Source organism: Castor canadensis, chromosome X, assembly GCF_047511655.1.
Source record: "Castor canadensis chromosome X, mCasCan1.hap1v2, whole genome shotgun sequence".
Classification (NCBI taxonomy): domain Eukaryota; kingdom Metazoa; phylum Chordata; class Mammalia; order Rodentia; family Castoridae; genus Castor; species Castor canadensis.
The window spans coordinates 114,212,262-114,235,010 of record NC_133405.1 but is presented as its reverse complement, the minus strand read 5'-3'; the positions used below and the strand labels follow the sequence as shown (position 1 = coordinate 114,235,010).

Sequence of the window (22,749 nt, the reverse complement as noted above, 5' to 3'; positions counted from 1 at the left end):
CTTAATAAATGGGACCACTAAAATGGATCACATAGCATTGATTTTTAAAACTTTTCCTATCAGTCAGAATTGACCTCATTTGTAAATTTATGTACAGTTGTTACAAATCTTGTACCACATTCTGAAAACAAATGTGGCATTCAGCTCTCTAAAAGAAAATTTAAAATATAATTCAAGAGTGCTAGAATGGGACAAATGTGGCTATTAATTTTTTTAGACTCATTATTTTCCTTATTTATATATAAAATAAAAATATACTAAGGATGAAACTGATAAGATTTTAATAGTATTCAACCACTAAGAAGCCAACAGACATAGTAAGGCATAAAATCACTTAACTATATTGCCTTGCTTTAGTCAATGCCACTTATAACAATCTATCATACGTATATTTCAAGATTATCCAACACAACAAGAATTAAATTATATGAGATCTCAAGAGGTCTTGAATTTGGAACTTGCTTTTATTAAAGATCTAACAAATCTTTAACAGGACTTTCAATCATACTCTAAATGGACTGTCGATGGGAAAGTAATCTGGTTTATCATTTTTTTCTTATTAAAACTTTGAAGGCAAATATTTTTAAACTCAGTTTTCTCTCTGTCCTCAGGAGCAGACTGTCTATATCCCATGAAATTGGGAAGGAGAGAAAATGATTCTCTAATTCTATGTTAAAACAGCTTTATAGTTTGGAGGTATAACATAGTGTCCTTTGCATAGGGATAGACACACCTTCACCACTACAACCATTTTCTGAGTTCTTACTATGAGCCTAGTACTATACAAAGAACTCTATGTGAATTAGCTCATTCAATATCATAGTAACTATGCTGGAGATGAGGGCACAGACAACCAGAGAGTTTAAATGGACTCAAGATCATCTACCTAGTAAGTCAGATTTCAAAACCTTTATGTAATAACACCAACAGAACTTACTGAGTGATGTGTAGCAGATTCTGTTCCAATCACTTTACACTGTGACTTATACATCCTAACAATAAACTAACAATGCAGAGAATTTTATGATTCTATATGTTTCTCAAATAAAAGACTGAGGCATAAAAATGTTAAATAAATTTCCCAAGGTCCCACAATTAGTAAGTATGATCTTGAGTACACTTATATTTCCTACATTTATTTTGAAATCCTATGAAAAACTTCCATATGTAAATATAATTGTTCTTTAAACAGTTTTAGAACATATATTACCATTGATTTTTGTTTTAATTATGATTCCAAAGGGAAAGATGTTTTAAGAATCCAAGAAATAATAGCACAAAGGAATTGCCTGCTATTAATTCAATTCTTCCATTGTGATTCACCACTATCTCCCACGTTTATTGTAAGACACACTGAAGTCTAACGTTTAGCCATTTCCAAAATGAATATTAACAGCTTGAAAATATTTACTTAGGGACTTGTCAAACAATAAAAAATATACTATCCTCACAGACATGTATCATTGTGACCATCACATGAAGAAATTGCCTTTGTGGTTCCTTACAAACAAGCTTTAGTTATTGTAACAAAAAGCAACAATGCTTATAATGTGCCTACCTGCAGAAGCTTCCATCTGGTATTCAGGTCTTCCAAAGTGCTGAGGTTGTATGGTGAGAGCTGAATGCCCAATGTGGTGAGCTGGTGAGCAAGGTCATTGACATGGTTTACATTCTCTTTAAGAGGCGCAATTTCTCCCCGAAGTGCCTAAGAAGCAAATAATGAGATTATAGATGTAAGACATCTTATTCTGTTTGGGGTGCAGTGTTAGTGATGTTTGCTTTAGTCTATGGTCTGAATGTTTAGCTTTCCCCAAAATTCATATATTGAAATACTAAAAAATAATGAAAACAAATTATCACCCCTCTGGCAATGGTATTAAGAGGTGAAATCTTTTGGAAGGTGATTTTGGGAATTAGTGCCCTTATAAAAGAAGCCTCAGAAACCAAGCAAGTCCCTTTGATCATGCAAGGAAGCAGTGAGAAGCTGATGTCTATGAGAAATGGGCCCTCACCAGACATCAAATCTGCTAGTGCTTTGATCTTGGACTTCTAAAGCTCCAAAACTGTAAGAAATAAATTTTTGTTATTTATAACTTATTATATTTTTGTTATAGCAACCCAAAGAGATTAAGACATTTTCTGGAGGTGGTGCTACATTAAGGAATATTTGTTAATGGATGAACAGTGATAACTAATATTTACTGAGCACTTCCTAGGTACCTAGTGCTGTGATGAGCTGTATGAATACATGAACTATTTTTATTCTTACACAACAGCTATATGAGGCTGGGAGCTAGCAAATTCTCATTTATATTTGAGAAAATAAATTTGCAGATTGTTAAATGTTGTCAAGGTCTCGTGAGTAAAAATGGAGTAACCTGGAATACATATGCAGGTTTGCCTGCTTTCAGGATACATATTCTTTTCTTCTTTTTGGTGGGACTGGGGTTTGAACTCATGGCTTCACACTTGCAAAGCAGGTGATTGCAAAGCAGGTGTTCTACCATTTGAGCCACACCTCTAGTTCATTTTGCTTTGGTTATTTTGGAGATGGGGGTCTCGCAAACTATTTGCTAGGGCTGGCTTTGAACCTCACTTCTCTAGATGTCAGCCTCCCAAGTAGCTAGGATTACAGGCATGAGCCAACAATGCCTGTTTGTTATGCCACGGGTGACCAGCCAGAGTACATATTCTTTACTACTGTATTATGTACCTCTCCAAAGAAATTCTGGGTTGGCAAAATAGAACAAGTATAGTGCTACTAGATTCTAAATTTTATGCATCTCACAAGCAGAAATGGATCCTACTTTTTACAATAAAAAGATACACTCAACCATAAAATATTGCATTCATATTTTGTACCAACCACATAATAAACAGTTTCATTTAGGGAGGAGGTATTTTGTCAAGGCCTAGGGATGACTTTCTACTCTCCTGGTATTTTAGTCCTTGTAACAATGACTTCAGAAGGCTCCCATGGGGCTTCCTGGCTGTCTCTGAACAACTAGAGCAGGAGTCTGAGACAATGTATCATGAAGATCTGTTGAGCAGAAGAACCTATGCAGATATGGGGAGGATATTATCATGCATCATATCTACCCTATCAAGATGGCATTTATGGATCTTTAACATGATGCATGACATCCAAATGTCCCAATGAGCAATTTCTAAGGGACATATTCCCTTACTTAGGAGAACGGTTTGTGTAATGTAATGTCTGTGCACAAGGACAGCATCATTTACTTGACTATTTGTGTTGTTTTGACTTGCTTGATCCAGGCAGGTGTTATTTCTCTATTTAGTTCACTGTGTTGACAAAACGGTTGTTTATACTGACTTCATCTAAGACCCCTGCATTCCCTCCCATTGCAAATGGAAGCTGGTTTGTACATTCAAAGTAAGAGTAGCATTATCTTCTCAAATCAACCTGAATTCCTCACCACTAAAAATGTGGTGCTGTATGGAATAGAAGACTCTTTGATTGTTCTATAAGGACATTGTGGCAATCACTCTATTGAACTTAAGCATTTGAAAAATGGTCATTAAAAAACATTAAAATCATGGGGTTTCTTTTGGGGGTGATGGAAGTGTTAACATTAGATAGTGGTGGTGATATCACTACCTCAAAACAGGTGAAGCACCTGTTTTGAATTACACATTTTAAAAGAGTTCATTTTATCATATGTGAGTCATATATTAATAAAAATAAGGGCTGGTGGAGTGGCTTAAGTGGTAAGAGTGCCTGCCTAGCAAGCATGAGGCCCTGAGTTCAAACCCTACCAAAAAAAGAAAAAAGGAACCATAAATTGTATATTAATAAAAATAAAAAAGAGCCCCTTCTGACCATATGCATGCAAAAAAATCATGTGATCCAGTCATCTTTATTCAATATTATGACAGTGGAATTGTTAATCGAATTTGTCTGAAACTAAGAAAATCTGATAGGGGTAAATATTGACAGTAAATATTATTCAAGTTCCTTCTGAGTAAATACATGGATTAAAAGAATCAGAAGTCAGTGTTCACGTAGAAAGGCAGTTAAAACCCAAATTTATGAGTTCATATTTCTAAAAGGAAATTGATCCATAATCATTTTGTTTTGTGTAATAGTAAGGTTACAAAACAGATTTCTTCATTGTCAATGAGGAAACCTGGACAAGGACAATGATTGCAAAATGAAACCATTCTCTTCTGAGTAATAACATGAATTTCTAGTAACACAAATAACAGTCTCTTAGGGTAACTATAAACAGGAACCACCATGGAAATGGCAGGATAGTAGGATAGCAGGATATTTGTCATATTGCAAGTAAACTCTTGGTGCTAAACATCTCCCTTTACCAGTGAAGCACTCAGCCTTTGAGTATCCATCCTGGTTACATCATATCTAGATTTCAGTTCCCTTTAAGTTACATAATGAACATCTTCCAATGTCTCTTATTAGAGTATTTTTGACTTTTACTTTCCCCAACTCCTGGGCATAATTTTGTAGGATGAAAGGGATTAAAAAATAAATTCCAATATTCATAATTAATCATAACTTTCTCCTTTCCCTTCTTTTTGTAATATATATTTCTCTCTCTTTAAAGTCTATAATGTCATGGGATATTGTGGTTTCTTTTTCTCTTATCTAGCAATGACAGCTGAAGTTCTCTGAAGTGATCTATACTTAAGACTCACCAGATTAGCCATCTCTGTGAAACACAGCAACTGAATCCTCTAACAGTCTCAAAAAATGTTTGAGGTATCTATTAGAATACATGGTCCCTTTCTTTTTGTGAGATGTTAGTTGTGTGTGCATTATAGCTGTCAGTTGTATGTATTGTATCAAACCTGTTTTTACCAGTGAGTACTGCAATTATATAATTTATTAGAAATTTCCCAAATCAAAGTACTATTCATCTAAAGAAAAAAGTTACTATTTTTTTGAAAACCAGGTCAAATACTCTGGAAACTAACTTTAAAAAGAAATAAATATTTTTAAATATTTTTAAAGTAGGTATGTATGAGAAAAGAGTAAAAGATTAGAAAACAACCCTAAAAATTTAGAAGGAATCTATATTCAGAATGTTTCTCATGATTCCTGACAGGCTCTTTCTACATTAAAGAAATGGGAATTGAAAACCAAAAAATTTGTGTTATCAGTGTGACTTATGGAGAGCTCCAGTAAATGAACCTAGACTAAAAGAAAAAGTCTTCATACAATATTAGGGTATTTGTAACTACTTTAAATTAAAATAAAATGTTTCAGCCATATTTTTATGATTCTCTCATTTAACTGGCTTTTTCTGTTAACTAATGGATGTAGCACTGGGTTTGACTATATTTCAAATATTAGAGCTTTTAATATTACATACATAAATTTATGATTAAATTATTAAACATTATACATAAAAAGTCACAATGTATAGTTAACTTTGGGGAATATGATTCACTATTTAAATGAAGCCAGGATTTCATTAGGTTTTATTCTAGTTTGGAAGCAGTAAGTGAGAAAACATTGAAGGGAGCCATTATACTGTAGATTTTCTTTGAATCACTTAAACATCTGGAATATGTTCTCCATGAAAGAGCAAACCAAGACTAATTTTATTATGACTAGTTTAATGCAGGCAGAATTTTCACTTCATTAAATGTTGTCTGATTATAGATATAAAAGTACTGATTTAGAATGATATATAAGTCTGATATGTCAAGCTTTTCTTCTTTGTATAAAATTAAATTGCCTGTCATATCTTTGCTTATCTTTGTGTAGTTAAGGATTTGCTCAAATATATATTTAGAATTATAGTCATCAGCCACTTTTGTGACAAAAGAAAGGAATTGTCTATTACCAAGGAAATGTCATTTTTGAGGCAGCAATTTTGACTCGACAGTTAAGAGACCCTTTTTAATGCAAGGTACAGAAGGTCACTTTGGATGATAAGAAAGAGTAAGTTGAGGGCCTCTGTTTTGTCTGTGAAGTAGGAAGCAACAGACTCAACATAGTGTGCAATGAGTGGTGTGCAATGAATGTTCACTGAATAAAATATGAATGAAGGGTAAACAGGAACATTGCAATTACTTGTGATAAGACACTATAAGAGGGAGTTGTCTAAAAAATGTAGTGAGGTTGCTAGACAGCATTGAGAGCCCATTTGAGGATGAGGATCAAACATTTTTAGCAGAACTAATCTGTCCAAATTCCTTTCTCCAACAATGCTTCCTGCAAGAATGCGGAAAACAGTTGATCCAGGTTTGTGATTTTGTCAGACCAACATGGAACAAACATTCAGAAATAAGACAGTTTCAAGTTTAGCCAGAATGTGTTTGAAATACAGACTGGAATGTCAACTGATTGGGAGGAAAATAAAGCAAGATGAGGTTTGTAGATGGAGAGAAAATAGGAGTGTCAGTTGTGGAGGTCCAGTATAATTTAAGAGGGACCACAGCATAAGCAACCAGAGGAAGAAGACACTTTGGGTTGCTTGAATATGTGTGTATAAAAATTGATCTTGAGTATATAGATTGAATAAGTTATATACTTATACATATAGAGCATATATGCTTTGTATGTATGTGTATATGCATATATGTAAGTATATATATGTATGCATATATGTAAGTATATATATGTGTATGCATACATATCTTTATTTATATTCAAACAGTGCTACTGAGTCTAAAAATCTCCTTTCTTAGGGATATTAAACTTTCCTCCTGAAATCTTTTTTTGTTTTTAACTGACTTTTTTTTATTATTATCGTATTGTGGAGGATATAAGGAAAGGGTGTAGGAGGGTGAATGTGGTGGAAATATTGTATACTCATGTATGTAAATGGAAAAATAAGACCTCTTTAAATCTTAATGTGCTCATTTGTAGAAGTCCCATCTCACTTATTAGGAATTCACAATTAGTAGAGTCCAAGAATGAAGTATCATTCTAGGGTTATTTATACCGTTCAGAGAAATTTACATTACACATATTACTTAATCCAATTTAAGAAATGAAGTAGTGACTAACTGCACTTCCCTCTACAATGAAACCTCACTGAACAAATACTTGTGAACCAAGTCCTTGGAAAAATAGTTTAAAAGAGGAGGTGTTAGGAAAAGTCCCAGGATTCTTTATGCTGGGTTAGGCATGGGAAGCTGGAGGAGGAAATGGAAATGATGATGTTCTGCAAATTCAGATCTTCATTGCCTTTCCTGTGGCTTTTATATGTGCTTCAGGGAGGCAGGGAGGCGCTCACAGCAATTTACCCAGGAATTGAGGGCAGGTACAACTAAGCTATGTTTTGCAGGTTCAGCATTCTGGGTGGCTATATCATCCTAATGGGGCCAACAGGGTCAAGGACCATACCTTGCTTTGCCCAGAGAATCAGAGGCCTATTGGAATCTCTAAAATATCTGAGAAGAATGAACTCCTCAAATATGGTTGGACAAATTACAAAGCAACATAAAAACATAAATTCTTTTATAATCTCCTTTTAATTGATTATAATTCTTCATCTTTCAAGACATGGCTTCATTATGAAGCTTTAACCTCAATGTTCTTAAAATAAAAGCTGAATTATATCTTTACAATATTAGTAGTGTCCATTTTTTTGTGTAGGCGAGCTTTCATGAACTGCATCAGGCATGAAGCCTGCTTGCCATTGTTATTTGTAATTCTTGGCTTTTTACACTGGTTGGTTTATGCCTGGTGTGTTGCCCAGAATGTAGGCTCAGATTTTGTCTCAGATGCTTTCTGCCTTAGGCCAGGGTTCAGAGAAGCACAGACTGAGTGCTCTTCAGAGAAGAGCAGTGAGAGAAGCAGGAAGATAGGAAGAGAATCTAAGGGCAGATACAGTCTCAGCTGGAGCACTTTGAAGCACAAATTATACCTTGGCAGGGCCTCCATTATGGAGACAAAGGGATTGTTCTTTTTACCCCTGGTGGTCTTAGGGGAGAAAGGCTTCCTTCTAGTTGAGGGTGATTCTCTGGAAAAGACTACAACTCTGAACATTTAGCAGCTCTCACAGTTGCTATGGGATGGGTACATCAACCAGTGAAAGGAATGTGGCTGGATCACAGATAGCAGCCACTGTAAGGACTAACTTCATTTGATTTCCCAAATACAGACTGGAATGTCCATTTTTTTTTCTTTTCTATATTTATTCATTTTCCCTTCACAGATTTAATTTGAGAATGAGAAACAGGACAGTACTGATCATAAGGAAAATGGTTTAACATTTAAGAACAATCTTAGTTACTTTAATTTCCTTGGGAATTTGTTTCTATAGTCCTAACTGTGCAAATTATTTCTCCTTCACAGAAAAAAACAAGCAAACCAACCAACCAACCAAACAAAGCCATTTTAAGCTTTCCACAGCTTTGTAATGACACAATTAAAACTAATAAAAAGGTAGTTCATGAGTGTTTTACAGAGGCTAATTGCAAAATATGTACAATTAAAAGGGTTTCTAATGAGTATAAACAAATCATTTAAGCAGGCCATGTTTTAGGCTGCTAAGAAAAGAGAAAAAAAAGTGAGTATTTTCTTTCTGAGAAATTATGTGACAACACATAAAGTAAAATGGCAATTAATGAAATTGATTAACTTATTTAAAGATAAGTAATAATCCATAAATCATTAAAAACATCAACCCCAAGGACAGTGACCTTCAAATTCATGAGTTATTCTAGACAGATTTAAGTTTTACAATTATCATGCTTTTTTGTTCTTTTTTTTATTGTGGTGCTGGGATAGAACCCAAGGCCTCACACATGCTAAGCAAGCACTGACCTGTATCCCCAGGCTGTAACCAGCTTTATGAATGTGCAAAAATTTCACAGTCTGTGCCACATTTGCTACTACCATTGCCCTGAGGAGAGATATTCTCTTGCTCTTTCCCTTCTCTTCATGACTCAAACCATCAGTTTAAGGCAGTGATTCTCAAATAATAATGTTCATCATAATCAGGTGGAGGGTTTGCTAACACAGAGATTGTTGGGCTCCAGCTGGTGTTTTCATTCTGTAGATCCAAGGCACACCTGAGAATCCAGCATTTCTTATTTCTTCCTCCCTCCCTCCCTCCCGCCCTCTCTTCCTTTCTTTTTGGTAGTACTGGGGATTAAACTCAAGGCCTTGAGCTTGTAAGGCAGGCACTTATCACTTGAAGCACATCCCCAGCCCTTTTTGCTTATTTTTCAGACAGGGTCTTGTTCTTTTACATTTGGGGTAGGCCTTGAGACCACAATCCTCCTACCTATACTTCATGTTTAGCTTTGATTACAGATGTACATGACCATGTCTGGCTTGTTTGTTGCAATGGGTTCTTGCCAACTTTGTGCCCAGGCTGATTTCAAACCATGATCCTCTCAATCTCCACCTCCCGAGTAACTGGGATTATAGGTATGGATACCATGCCCTGCCCAGTATCTGACATTTCTAACAAGAACTTAAAAGATGCTGAGCTCTGAAATCTCATCATGTTCCTTCTTAATTTAGAACCCTCAGGCATGGTGTTCTGTCTGCTTGGAGTTAAACATTTCTACTCTGCCTAGCTGGTTTCCATTCATATACTTTAGATCTCAGTTTAATAGGATCATTAAAGAGAACCCATCCCTGGTTGTTCTATCTAAAATAAGCACCCCAACTTTTCTCACTCTCAGTACCCAATTTTCCTTGTTAATACTAATTGTAATTTGCAAGTGTATACTTATTTGCTTATTTATTCATTTATTATCTGTTCCTTCCCAAGATTTGAATATTCATTAAGGCATTTCTGTATTATTATTTCTGCCAGGATGTTCCTGCAGAATATCCTTAGTACTTTAGACCAACAGATATTATCAAACTGCTTCATGAACACATGTTTCCTGGGCTTCATCCCTTGCACTGCAAAAAAAAAAAATAAGAAGAAGAAGAAGAAAAGAAAAGCAATCAAGAGAGTTAGGCACTTTTGTGTTAATTGCTAGTACTTTAGACCAACAGATATTATCAAACTGCTTCATGAACACAAGTTTCCTACAGAAATTTGATGCTGAGTCCCCCCCCAAAAGAAATCACCTTATTTCCTTTAAGTTCTAGCTCTGAATTATTTATATTTATCACTTGGTTTATATTATAGTGGAGTTATGATTATGTGCTAATTTCTGAAGCATCCCTACCTCTCTGAGCAAGGATAAATGTTTAGTTTTTGGTGTGAACTAGGAATTTTTCAGAAAAATGAAGCAACCTATTTAAGGAAAATAAGGTGCACCTTCTGGAGGGCATTTTTCTTCTTGAGAAAGGGTCTTGCTATGTAGCCCATACTGACCTGAAACTCTCCATCTAAGCCTCCCCGGTACTGGAATTATAGTAGTGTATCACCACACCTGGCTTGGATACAAGATCAAATCAAAGCCTCAAAAGACTAGGAAAACTACAAACCAAGGTAGTTCTGTAGAATTGTATAGTGAAATCCAACTGAAATCCAGCCTGGGCTCTACTACTAAATTGATGTTACAGGATGGGAAAGTCTTTAAAGAAAGTAGTGAGTGCCTTTTTATGCTTTGCCCAAAAGAGGTCCTTGTGAGGATTTGGATTTTAGATGCTGGGGTTGAGATTATAAGTCTCTCTCTCTCTCTCTCTCTCTCTCTCTCTCTCTCTCATTTTTGGGGCTTTCCACTTAAAGAAAGTAATTAAATAAGACTATGATCCAAGAGATCATCAAAGTTTATTTACAAATATTCTCCAAGGAGTTCCTCTTGCACAGAAAGGGGATAGTAACATGGACATTAAAGGACTGTTATAAGGATGAATGAAAAGGTTAGGTCTATTTCTTCTTCTTTCATTCTTCATAGAGCTAGTTAAGCATTGTGTCAGGCAACACTGGAGATACAAAGTCACATCAGGTTTGGTTTGGGCTACTTCAGGGAGAGACTCTATAAAGGCTGGATAATATATTCATCCATGATAGAGCCACAGACTAAGATCATTTCTCGGGTACTTGCCTCTTTGGATCTGACCTCTAATATTCCCCCAGAGACAACCTGTCTTTTCTCCTTCCTCTACTATGGAAGATGAAATCTCCTTGAACTATACAAGGATGGTAGGAGAAGGATAGATACTAGAGCTTAAACAAAGGGTAAGTGGTAGAAAAGCCTATTGGATATTTGGGGAAGAGCAAGTAGTCTTTAATAAGTTGAAGCATGAAGTACAGTGATGATAGATGAATCGTGGGCATTTTCTTGAAGCATGATTTAATGTGAGTTTTGAATGAGCTGGCTTTTGCAATATAGACAATAAGGCTTTCTGCAATGTGGAATGAATGGCATGTTCTCTGCAATTCGATTACACTTAGACAATTACTAATTCACTTGAAAGCACTTATTTTTACACCTACTTTGTACTTTGCACATATATACTATGTATATACTATACCTGGGAAAATGGAATCCTCAACAGCTTCACAGTCATTAGCAGAGACACATGATTGAGTGGGTTACTAAAGAACAATGCAATTCATTCCACGAGAAGTTGTGTCATGGGGTTCAGAAAGTGCAAAGAAGTATGCTGAGTCAGATGAGAAATTCCTTGAGTAAATAAGGTGACTGAAGTCCTTCATAGTGGGGGGACGGAAAACAGAAAAGACATAACCCTCTGAGTAGAGCATGTTGATCTGGAAAATCTCAAGTAGTTCAGTATAAGCTTGTGGTCATTATGAAAAGGAGGAAGAAGTGGCAAAGAACATTTGTAGATACAAGAAAAAAGTTATAATGACCAGAAACTGGGCAAATGGGAACAAATTATTTATAAAATCATTTTAATGGTTTTATGTATTTTAAAGAGAATATTTTGCCCTGTGCTTTTGTGCATGTTTATTTATTCATTTATTCCAAAAATATTATTGAGGACCTGTTATGTGCTAGGAATATTCCAGGCACTGGGTATAAAGCATTACACAAAATACACCAAGTCTCTGTGATTGTATAGCTTAACTCTAATGTATATTATTTCATGTAAACGATGACTGTTATTATATAGGCTTATAAAGAAACACTAAGCCACAATGTAGCCACAGCTATAAAATGCAACATTTTTTACAAGGAAAATGCATGACACAGTATGGTATTATATATATCATCTCAAAGAGATGCTTTTTTCCCTCATTAAAACAAATTAAGCTATCTCTGCATGTATGAATAATGATAAGCAGAGGAATCTAGGATTGTGAGTTACCTGTACAACAGGCTACACCTAGTTTGCTTTATACTGGGCACCTTTATTTAATTTTAGTTCTATGGGGAAGACACTATTGAAACAAAGTGGATTTTTTTGTCAATTTGATTTTCCATTCAGTATGTTGTCAACTTAGAAATACTAAAGCAGAAATGATTCAAAGATGAATACAAATTTTCTAAGAACTGACATAAAAATAATACATGGTAGAGGGCTGATAAGGATTGTAAAGTGCTCGTAAATACCCAATTTTACTTTCAGATTATTGTAGCTCCTGAATTTAATTAAGATTTCAAGTCTTTCCAAAATGGCTGTATTTCTGACAAATGAAACAAAAAGCATGATAAGCAATCAGTTAAAGTCAAGTGAAATGAACATAAAATGGAATGGATTACCTTCATTCAAATATATACAATAGCATGTTTAAAAAAATTAGATTTGCAAATTTGTTTAATAATGGTTCATTCTTATTCCATTATATTCTGAGGCTGAAAAGAAAGCCTTATGTATTCACTTCTGAACAATGTTAGCCCTACAGATTTATCAGTGGTTGTTACTTTTACCTTCATGGATATATGTGTGTGTGTGAAAGACCTAGTTTCTTGAGTTAGTTTACATACAGTTTTTCATTTTTCTCCCTATATAATTGGTAACTTCTACTTTCAACATATTAGTCTGATTTTTCTGATCACATCATAAGGCAATATCTAAATTCATATTCTATTGTAGTCTGTTTTGACAACTGCTATCATGACATTAGTCCAGTTAAATACATGCAAATGATGAATAAATTACTACTTACACAAATCTGTCTAAGTGGCAAGGTGTGTAGTCAATGTACTCTGATATGACTTAATAAAATCAAAGTTAAGCTGAGTACCAGTGGTTCATGTCTATAAGACTAGCTACCTGGGAGGCTGAGATTGGGAAGATCTTGATTCCAGGCCAACTCAGGCAAAAAGTTAAGAGACCTCATCTCCAAAAACAAGTAGAGGAAAATAAACTAGAGATGTGGCTCAAGCAGGAGAGCATCTGCTTTGTGAGAGTCTGCCTTGCAAGTACAAAGCCCTCAGTTCAAACCCCAGTCCTACCACCCCCCCCAAAAAAATCAAAGTTATTGGCCAAATCAAAAAAGAGTGATTGGTATTCAACTAACAAATATATTATATTCAAATGGAAAAAGGTTTTTTCTTTTTCAAAGCAGGAGTATGACTTAGTGTTCTCAAAAATATGTCAGAGAGATGCTGCATTGATTATCTAAAAGAGAATAGTATTTCTGTGGCAAAAAGAGTTTAAAATCTTGAAAAGAAACCAATATTTCTGTTGGGAATTCATCATTTTTTGAATCAATATAGGTCAGATTTCATTAAGACCCCTCTTGCATACTACAACTCATCTCCCATCCTTCTGGCAAATTTAGCACTAAGATAACCTTAAAAATGTCTTCTTTTAACCTTTATAACAAAAAGTCAAGGAGATTCCAAGGTCAATATTTTATTCACAGTGTAAGTCAAAAGACCACTAGAATTTATGCTTATTTTTCAGCTTATATTTCTGTTAATCTCATGCATTGTTGGATGAAAGACATCACCACAATTTATGACAGTTCTACTATTGGAAGTGTGTAGGTCTAAAACAATGAACTATTCTTTTGCTTTAGCCCTATCTCTGACAGAAATATGTGAAGGCCAATGCCAACTGGCAAGTTGTGGGTAAAGCAGGTGAACTGCTGTTCCAAGTAGACTACCTGCCAAGAGGCAGAGAAGAGAATTAAACCATGGGGCAAGTGAATGGGTATTATTTAATGAGGCCTAATATGTTTTAGGCTTATAGCAATGTATAATCCAAAATTGGGTTACAGTGTTTTAAGCATAGAAAAATAAGTAAATAAAAGGAAACAGCAATGGTTTGTCATTTATTCTTAAAAACACACCAATATACTACCAGTGTACCTCATTCACTTTTGTTTCTATTTAGTCACTGTATTTTGGCATATATTGCCTATAAATTAACTTCTATTCACTAACTTGCTTATTCCATGTTAAGATCATGATAAAATTTGGAATGTTTGAGTCTACAGTGATGTAGAATTCCAGGGAACAAAACTTTAAAAAATAAGTATGTTTTGAACAAGATTGGCAAGTTACTAACTAAATGAAGAAAAAACATATTAACCATAAAAATTGATTACTTAAAAGAAAATAGAAATCTATCTTAGTATTAGATTCTCTAGCCTCATTCTGGTTAAGAGAATTTGACATTTAAGGGCTGAACACACTATAGAAACTTAATAAATATTGGTTTACAAACATAAAGTATACCAATGATATGTGGACCAATTTTCAAATTTTCAAAACACTGAAAATCAGTGTTTTTCCATGTTTTACTCTGTCTAATTCAGTTTAGTCAATTATTTAATATACACCTGATTTGATCATAATTATTTCAATTTTATGTTGAACATTAATCAAATTATTCTTTTTTTGTGGTACTGGGGTTTGAACTCAAGGCCTATACCTTGAGCCACTCCACCAACCCTATTTTTGTGAAGGGTTTTTCAAGATAGGGTCTCACGAACTATTTGCCTGGGCTGGCTTTACACCTTGATCCTCCTAATCTCTGCCTCCTGAGTAGCTGGGATTACAGGTGTGAGCCACCGGTGACTAGCTCATCAGCCCTTTTATGTGAAGGGTTTTTTTTTTTTTTGTGATAGGGTCTTGTAAACTATTTGCCCTGGCTGGCTTTGAACTGTGATCCTCTTGATCTTTGCCTCCTGAGTAGCTATGAATACAGGCATGAGCCACTGGTGCCAATTTTACTCTTAACGTAAAATTTCTTTTATTCTCATTCCTGGGATTCCAGAATAAGGGAGAAGTTTTTTTTTTTAATGTTTCTTATTTTATGTTAAATTTATAGACATTGGTTTCTATTACATTTATCCCATAATTCTCATTACATATACTACTTATACTATACCACAACCCTGAACAGGTATTTAATACAGTGATTTCATTCCACCTTTAGGAAAAATCCCCCTTTGCTAATCACTGCAGTCAAGACTCTTTCCTACCGTCTCTCAGTGGCTCTTCCACTTTCATGCCATAACCATCTTAATTTTCACACACAAACATTTACCCTTTCCCCTGAACACAGAGTTTCAAAGAGCTGACAAGGCAAATTATAAAATATAAGTGTTTCTGGGGAAGCTATCAGCTATTCACATCAAGCAAGCAGGTCATATTTAAAAGTATTGAATAGTCTCAACTGTTCTGAATGTCCCAGATTTTAGAAGCTCTTTTAACCAGTATGTCTGGCAGAAAATGATATGGTGAATTTAACTGTTATTATTGGCAACTGTAGTAAATATTTATACAAGGTGAAAAAATGTGACTAAATAGTTTAATTTTAAGGTATTAATTCCAAGACTAGTTATATCATAGGCCATTTAAACTAAAACTAAAATTTGCGGGTGTCATTAAAATACTGATAGGAAAATTGGAACAAGTAAACGTGACTGCTTTCCATAATACAGACTGAGAAATAAAGATGCCATCATTTATTTCAAGGTTCCTGAGTGAAATGATGCTTCCTTCTCAAACTATCAATCATTCTAACAGAAGGTTATATGCCTGCATTCACTTTTAAATTAAATAAATGTCATAGATATTGATATATATAAAAAACAATAAATGGCATTATTTATAATTATCAAGAATACTATTAGTAATTCTTCAATTAGAAAAAAACATCATTTTTTTCTGGGCCTGTAATCCTAGCTACTAAGGAGGTAGAGATTGGAAGGATTGCTGTTCAAGGCCAGCCAGGACAGAAAAGTTCATTAGACCTCACTTCAACCAATAAAAAGCTGGGCATGGTGGTATAAGCTTGTCATCCCAGCTACACAGGAAGCATATATACAAGGATCTTGGCTCAACCAGCAAAAGCACTTGTTCCTTCCTATTATTGCTTATACTCTCTCTTCAACAAAATTAGAGATAAGGGCAAAATAGTTTCTGCCGGGTATTGAGGGGGTGGTGGGAGAGGGAGGGGGCGGAGTGGGTGGTAAGGGAGGAGGTGGGGGCAGGGGGGAGAAATGACCCAAGCCTTGTATGAACACATAAATAATAAAACAATAATAATAATAAAAAAAACAAGGATCTTGGTCTAGGCTGACCCAGGTATAAATACAAGACCTTATTCAAAAAATAACTAAAATCTGGGAACATGGCTCAAGTGGTAGAGCACCGGCTTAGCAAGTGTGAGGCCCTGAATTCAAACCCCAGTACCACCAAAAAGAAAAGAAGAAGAAGAAAAAGAAATCTTATTTTTAAATAACAGGAGAAAAGTATTTCTATTTCTATTAAAATAAAAATATTATTTCTAATTAAAGAATTACTAGTAATACACAAAATATGTATTTATGTACATACCTAGTAGCTTTGATATTAAACAGTGGTTCTTAAAATCTGTATTTACACTGTCAGCCTCACTATCACCTTGGAACTGTCTAGAAAGGCAGATTGGATGCCCTGCTCCAGACCTTCAGCATCAGAAATTCTAGAAAAGGAGTTCACCAATACAGGCTTCCACAATCCCTCCAGATGATTCTGATGCACACTAAAGAAGGAACCACTGACAATCTCAATGACTGTATGTGGACAATTTGAATCCCCAGATACATACCAATTCTATAACTATAAGCAAAGTTCACTTCTGAAGCTAATTTCTTACTGATAATTATCAATTTCTTAGATCTTTTCATTAATTCATGTATTCTATCATTAATTCTGATAGGTAGCTGAAAGTAGGGTACAGAGGGGTGAATTTTTCTGAAGGGGAGTGGTGGAGGGGGTGAATTTAAGTATGATACAGTTGATACATTATAAGAACCTTTGTAAATGCCACAATGTACCCCCAGCCAGCACAACAGTAAAGAAAAAAAAGGAAAAATTTCATTACGTCTAAAGAGTTTTCACATGTGCAAGAGCAAAATAGGACTGAAAAAATCATACAGAGAGGCTATTTTTACCTGACTTGGCCATCCCAAGTATGAAAAATCTTGTTATGTAACTTCTTTTCTTAGGTCCCATTAAAACAAAAAGGTTATGTTAATATTTATAGGCACATCTGTTCAATAATACCCAGGAAACTGATTCACAAAGAACATTTTTTCAATGCCATTGCTTAACTTAGTTAACATAAGGCTGTATAAGGCCTGGTATTGGTGTCAAGGTTAACTGTTAAATTTTGAAAACTGCAATTGCCAAGCATGACAAGAAGATAATAGGAGTGTCCTCCTTAGGTTATTTGTTCTTAAATGATTTCTTGTTTTGATTAGGATAGGAGAATAACAAATTGTAAACTTTAAATCTGTTGTCATTTTGGTTGATACCAAAGAATAATTAAAAACATATATTGGATGGACTAGAGGTGTTGCTCAAGCAGCAGAGCACTCACTTTATAAATGTGAAGCCCTGAGTTCAAACTCCAGACCCACGAAAAACAATATATGTTATATATAGGTTTTATGATTCTATTTTCTGTGAAAATAAAAAATTTCAGTTAAATAAGTAGCTCACATTTTAGAACTGTTCCTAGTTAATGTGGTATATGTCCACATACACAGAAGCTAATAAATATTCTTGCTCCTTCAACTTGATGCTAAATAATAATGTTCCCAACAAAACTAAGATGCCATAAATATAACTCCCAGTATAATTTTATTTATGAAATAAACATTCACACTCTCTAATGAGATCAGACTTTATAGGTCTTAACCATAGCATAAGTGGATGAATGAAGGAAGCTTTAGATCCTTTAATACTGTGAATATATTAGTTAGGTTTTTTTGGAATAGTCTTTTATTACCTAAGACTCTTGAGAAACAGCATTTACAATTTTTACCAGCTACAAACAAAGCTTCTGGAGTAAATCCTTAGTAAACAGGATTGGCATATGAAAGGATCAGCTTTTGATATGGTTGTTTTTAAATAGTATGGAGGATGATATTCTTTGGATAAAATTTTATTATCTAATTAAACACTTCTTGAGTAGAATAATGTCAGATGAACTCATTAGCTGAACATTTTGATAATACATGTTTTCCTAAATGTACCATGGCCAGAAGAGTAGCTATACAACTCTGATTTAATGCAATAACAATGGTAACCAATTCTAGCTTCTTTTATTACAGTCCATCAAAGGAACACAAAGAAGTCCAAATTAAAATAAGTTCAACAAGAAAAAGAACATGTTCCTTTTCCAAGTGTACTAAAGCCTTTTCCTATCGTTAAGCAAAGTTCACTCAGTAATTATCTTATTTATGAAAGTAAAAGCAGGAGGTTTTGCTTGGTAAATAAATGGCTTTATGCTTTAGATGTGGAAGGCATCACAAAACAGTCAAAAAAGAAAGCGTGTTGAATGTCATCAACTCATTTTCTCCCACCCACTGTTTTAAATCATTTGCTTGGTTGCAATGTATACTACACTTACATAAGTTGTTTATGAAGAGTCAAATTAATAGTCTTTGCAATTGTTTTTGTTGGAATTTGGAGAGCTGACAAATGAATTAGTAGAAAATGCCAATTCTACATGAATTAGCTTTTAAGTCTCCCTAAGAGGCTGATGCAGAACTTAATAAGAGACTTATTAGGAGAAGTAGGACAACTTAATTCAGATTGATTATAGACTTTGGTGAAGACAGCTGGGGTTGAAATGAAACTGCAAAAGAACTTATATGCACTTCAAAGTATGCTAAGCAGATGTCTGAAACAATTACTCCACTCAGCCATTTCAGAAGTTTCAAAGACAGGGTGGGAATAGCATGGTAAACGAAGGTTCTGTTTGCCCAGGTCGAGGTAGGGACTTTTAAAAACATACACACAGTGCTATCTAAAAATCAAATGCTTTGGGTAAGGAATGTGATTTGACATTGCTGTCCTAAAAAAATTTGCTTTTAGCTTTATAAACAAAGCTGGAAATGAGAGGGAATACACGGGAACTGAGTAATAAGTTCTCCTAGCAACGGTAACTTACAATTAATTTCACATTGAACAAATAATTGGCTCAGGATTTTTAAGATGAGTAATTCCTACTTTAGTTTCCAACCTCCATTAAAGCCAACAATGACTATTTTATTAAAAATAAATACCATACTTTAAAAATATATAGTGAGACTTAACTACAATATGACTTTTTATAGATGTATTCCCAGATATTAAAGGCCAAATCATATGCTTTTATACAACACAATTGCATACTTTGAAAACTAGATAAAATCCTGGGCACGCCATATGACAGGCATTAGTTCCACATTTAATCCAGATTTATGAAGGATTACATCTTTTTTGTTTGTGTTTTTGTCTAGATGAAAGGCTTAATACATACAGCATTTTTAAACCAAAAACAAGAACAAAAACCTCCATATAGCAATGTATTTGTTTGCAGTTCATAACAATGAGCAAACTATTGGTAAACTTTCCTCTTCAGCAAGCAGTACACCTCACTCATTATAAAGACCCCAGTTCTTTATTCATAGTTGGGAGGGCTTGCATATTTTGAATCATTCTCTCTTAAGGTTGTATTCTTTGGAAGTTTGTCTATCAATGCATCCTTTACCTCTTTAAGGAAGGATTTAAAATATTTTTAGAAAACTTATATATGAGAATAGATTTAAAGTTGGCTCATGTAAGTGACAAATACAACAGATTAATAAAATAACAGGATTTTAGAATCAAAGCTGAGAAGATGAAAGCAGTAAGGGCAGATAGAGTTGCATGAACATGGCTGCAAGTATCCTGCCTGCTGAAATGAAAGTGAAATTTTAATACATTGTATTATAGTTCACATTATCTGTCCAGAGGAAACATATTTAGTTTTTTCAGTATTAGATTCTGAGAAAACATTTCTATGACAAATTTCTCAAATAAAGCAAGCCACAAAAAGATTCAGTATAGTAGGCTTGAAAAGATGCATTTGCCAGTTTTCTGAACATTTTAGCTGTGAATGCTGAACATGCATAACAATGGTGTAGTGGCTTCATCATAGTCTCTGGTTTACTACATACATCATCAAATTAAAAGGTCTAATCAAAATATTTCATTGAAAGCTTTATAGAAAAATTTACAAAATCTGTGTCTTGATTTTTTTTCAATACAAAAGTAAGCTCACATTCTGATAAAAATGCATAAACAATAACTTGGGCTCCAGTGGCTCATGCCTAAAGTCCTACCTACTTGGGAGGCTGAGATCTGGAGGATTGAGGTCCAAGGCCAATGTGGACAAATAGTGTAGACATGAGACCCTGTCTCCACAAAATCAACTGGAGGTATGGTTTAAGAGGTATAGCACCTGCTTTGCAAGTGTGAAGCTCTGCGTTCAAACCCAGTCCCACCAAAAAAAGAAAAGAAAAAACCAGAAAAGGATAAATAAGTAAATGTGACAAATTTGCATATTCCAAGATGAAAGCCTGAGACAGTTTAACAATGGTGCATGAAAAACTGTTTAAGGTCACAGCTGTGGGTGTACTTTAGTGACAGAGCCTATGCTTAGTATGAATGATGCCCTGGGTTCAATCTCGAGTGAAAAATAAAGGAATAAATGAACGATGAATAAATAAATAAATAAATAAATAAATAAATGAAGTGAACAAGTAAGCTAAAGGCAATGGAATATTCCCTGGCTCAAGTATGATGTACCATTTTCTGTGTGGAGAAAAAATGTTTGATGAGAATAACAATAACCAACAAATATTTTCATATTGGGATTGATTTTAGCCAAAAGGTTAAGATGCAATTGGGATTGTTCTTAAGGACTATAATATCATCTACATATTTTGGGTTCAAAAGTTATTCTACTTTATTTGTCTCACCTATTTAAGAGGTTGAGATGGGAGGTTCATTTGAGTCTAGAGTTCAAGGCTAGCTTGGGCAACACAGTGAGACTACATTTCTTAAAAAAAATAAAATAAAAGGTTGGAGTGTAGTAGTTAGAGGAACTGGGTTCAAGCCCTAGCACCAAAATAGAGAAAAAGAAAAAAGAAAAATGCTATTCAGCTTTATGAAAGCCTTTATGTAGACTAGTGATTCAGAGCTATTTTTCATTCTTATTACAAGGAAAATAAAATATTTGTGCAGTCAAATAAGTATTGTTATTTCCAGTAAGCTGAGAAATCATAATTCTGTCCTTAAAATATTTGATAAGCAATATAAATTGTGAATTTTAAAAGTAAAGCAACATTTAAAATTTAAATTATATTCTAGTGGTTATTCATGTAGAAGCTATATTTGGCAGATATTCTTTTAATGAGCTAAGTAGTCAATTTTAACATTTTGTTTCTTTTTCTTGATTTGCCATATTTACCATATTTATCTTCCTGAAGATGATTAGCTAGCAATAATGTATTTCCATCGAGTTCAGGGACTTAGTTGTTGCTGTCTTATCCATTCTCCAAATAGAAAAGGCAATTTGATAATGAAATGATATAATCCTAAATCCACAGAAACACATATTCCATAGTCACTTGAATAATAACTTCTTAAACATGTAAGTTCAGAATGGACAGGGTTAGGAAAGTCTCAGGGTGACTAAATGACATGGGTATATCAAATATTCTGCTGCCAACAGGTCACATTAAGGGAAGGTCACATATGAGAAGGGTAGGGTAAAAGAAGGAAATTAAGAAGGTGAATATGGTTGATGTACTCTTTATACAAGAATGAATGAATGAAACCACCATAAGAAAGGAACTAAGGTAGAATGAAGAAAAATAGAGATGAACCAATTTGGGTTACAATACATATATACATGGAAATGTCATAAGGAAACTCCCTTTTAAGTTAAAATGTCATTTTTCTTAAATAAAATCAGAGAATAGGAAGGCAAAACAGGTCCTGTCTGTAGGGTTAGTACCAGTGAGAGGGGGTAGGAGACTGGTAAAAGGTGTAGGAGAGTGAATATTGGGAAAAGGTGTAGGAGGGTGAATATGGTGCAAACACTGTGCACACATGTATGTAAATGGAAGAATGATACCTGTTGAAACTATTCCAGAAATGAGGGGAGGGGAATAAAGGAGAATGGTGGAGAGGGTGAATTAAAGTATGATATACTTGATACATTTTAACAACTTTTGTAAATACCACAATGTACTCCCACCCAGCACAACTAAAAAAAAAAAAAACCTATGGGAAATAAATTATATTTAAGTCATAGCACATCTCAAATATAGTAACTCACCAAGCTCTTGCCTCAGTATCTGAGATTGGATAACCCAAGTAGGACAAATAGTTATCAATTTTTGCCACTTTTATTTCACCTGTCCTGGAGTATTTAAAAGCATTTAAAGCATTTTAAAGTACTTTAAAAATTGTATTTTTTTTTAATTTAGTAGAAATTAGAAGGAAAGAAACCAACTCAATATGGAAGCTAATCTATGGTTAAGCTGTGCATCAGTATGGCAGATGACACCTTGGTGAAATATTGTCCCTGAAATATTATCTCCTTCATTGATATAAATCATTATTAAGTATATTATTTTAAATAAATATTTTAATGTGATGATAAAA

General features: G+C 34.3%; 1 protein-coding gene across 15 annotated transcripts in view; it reads right to left on the bottom strand.

Annotated features, from left to right (window-relative positions):
* Dmd (dystrophin) overlaps positions 1-22,749 on the bottom strand; it is a 2,168,746-nt gene that overhangs the window by 338,430 nt on the left and 1,807,567 nt on the right. For all 15 annotated transcript variants that reach the window (XM_074062730.1, XM_074062731.1, XM_074062740.1 and 12 more), the window contains one exon: positions 1,559-1,705. In XM_074062730.1, the coding sequence (XP_073918831.1) occupies positions 1,559-1,705 (147 nt within the window). The remainder of the gene's footprint in view (positions 1-1,558; positions 1,706-22,749) is intronic.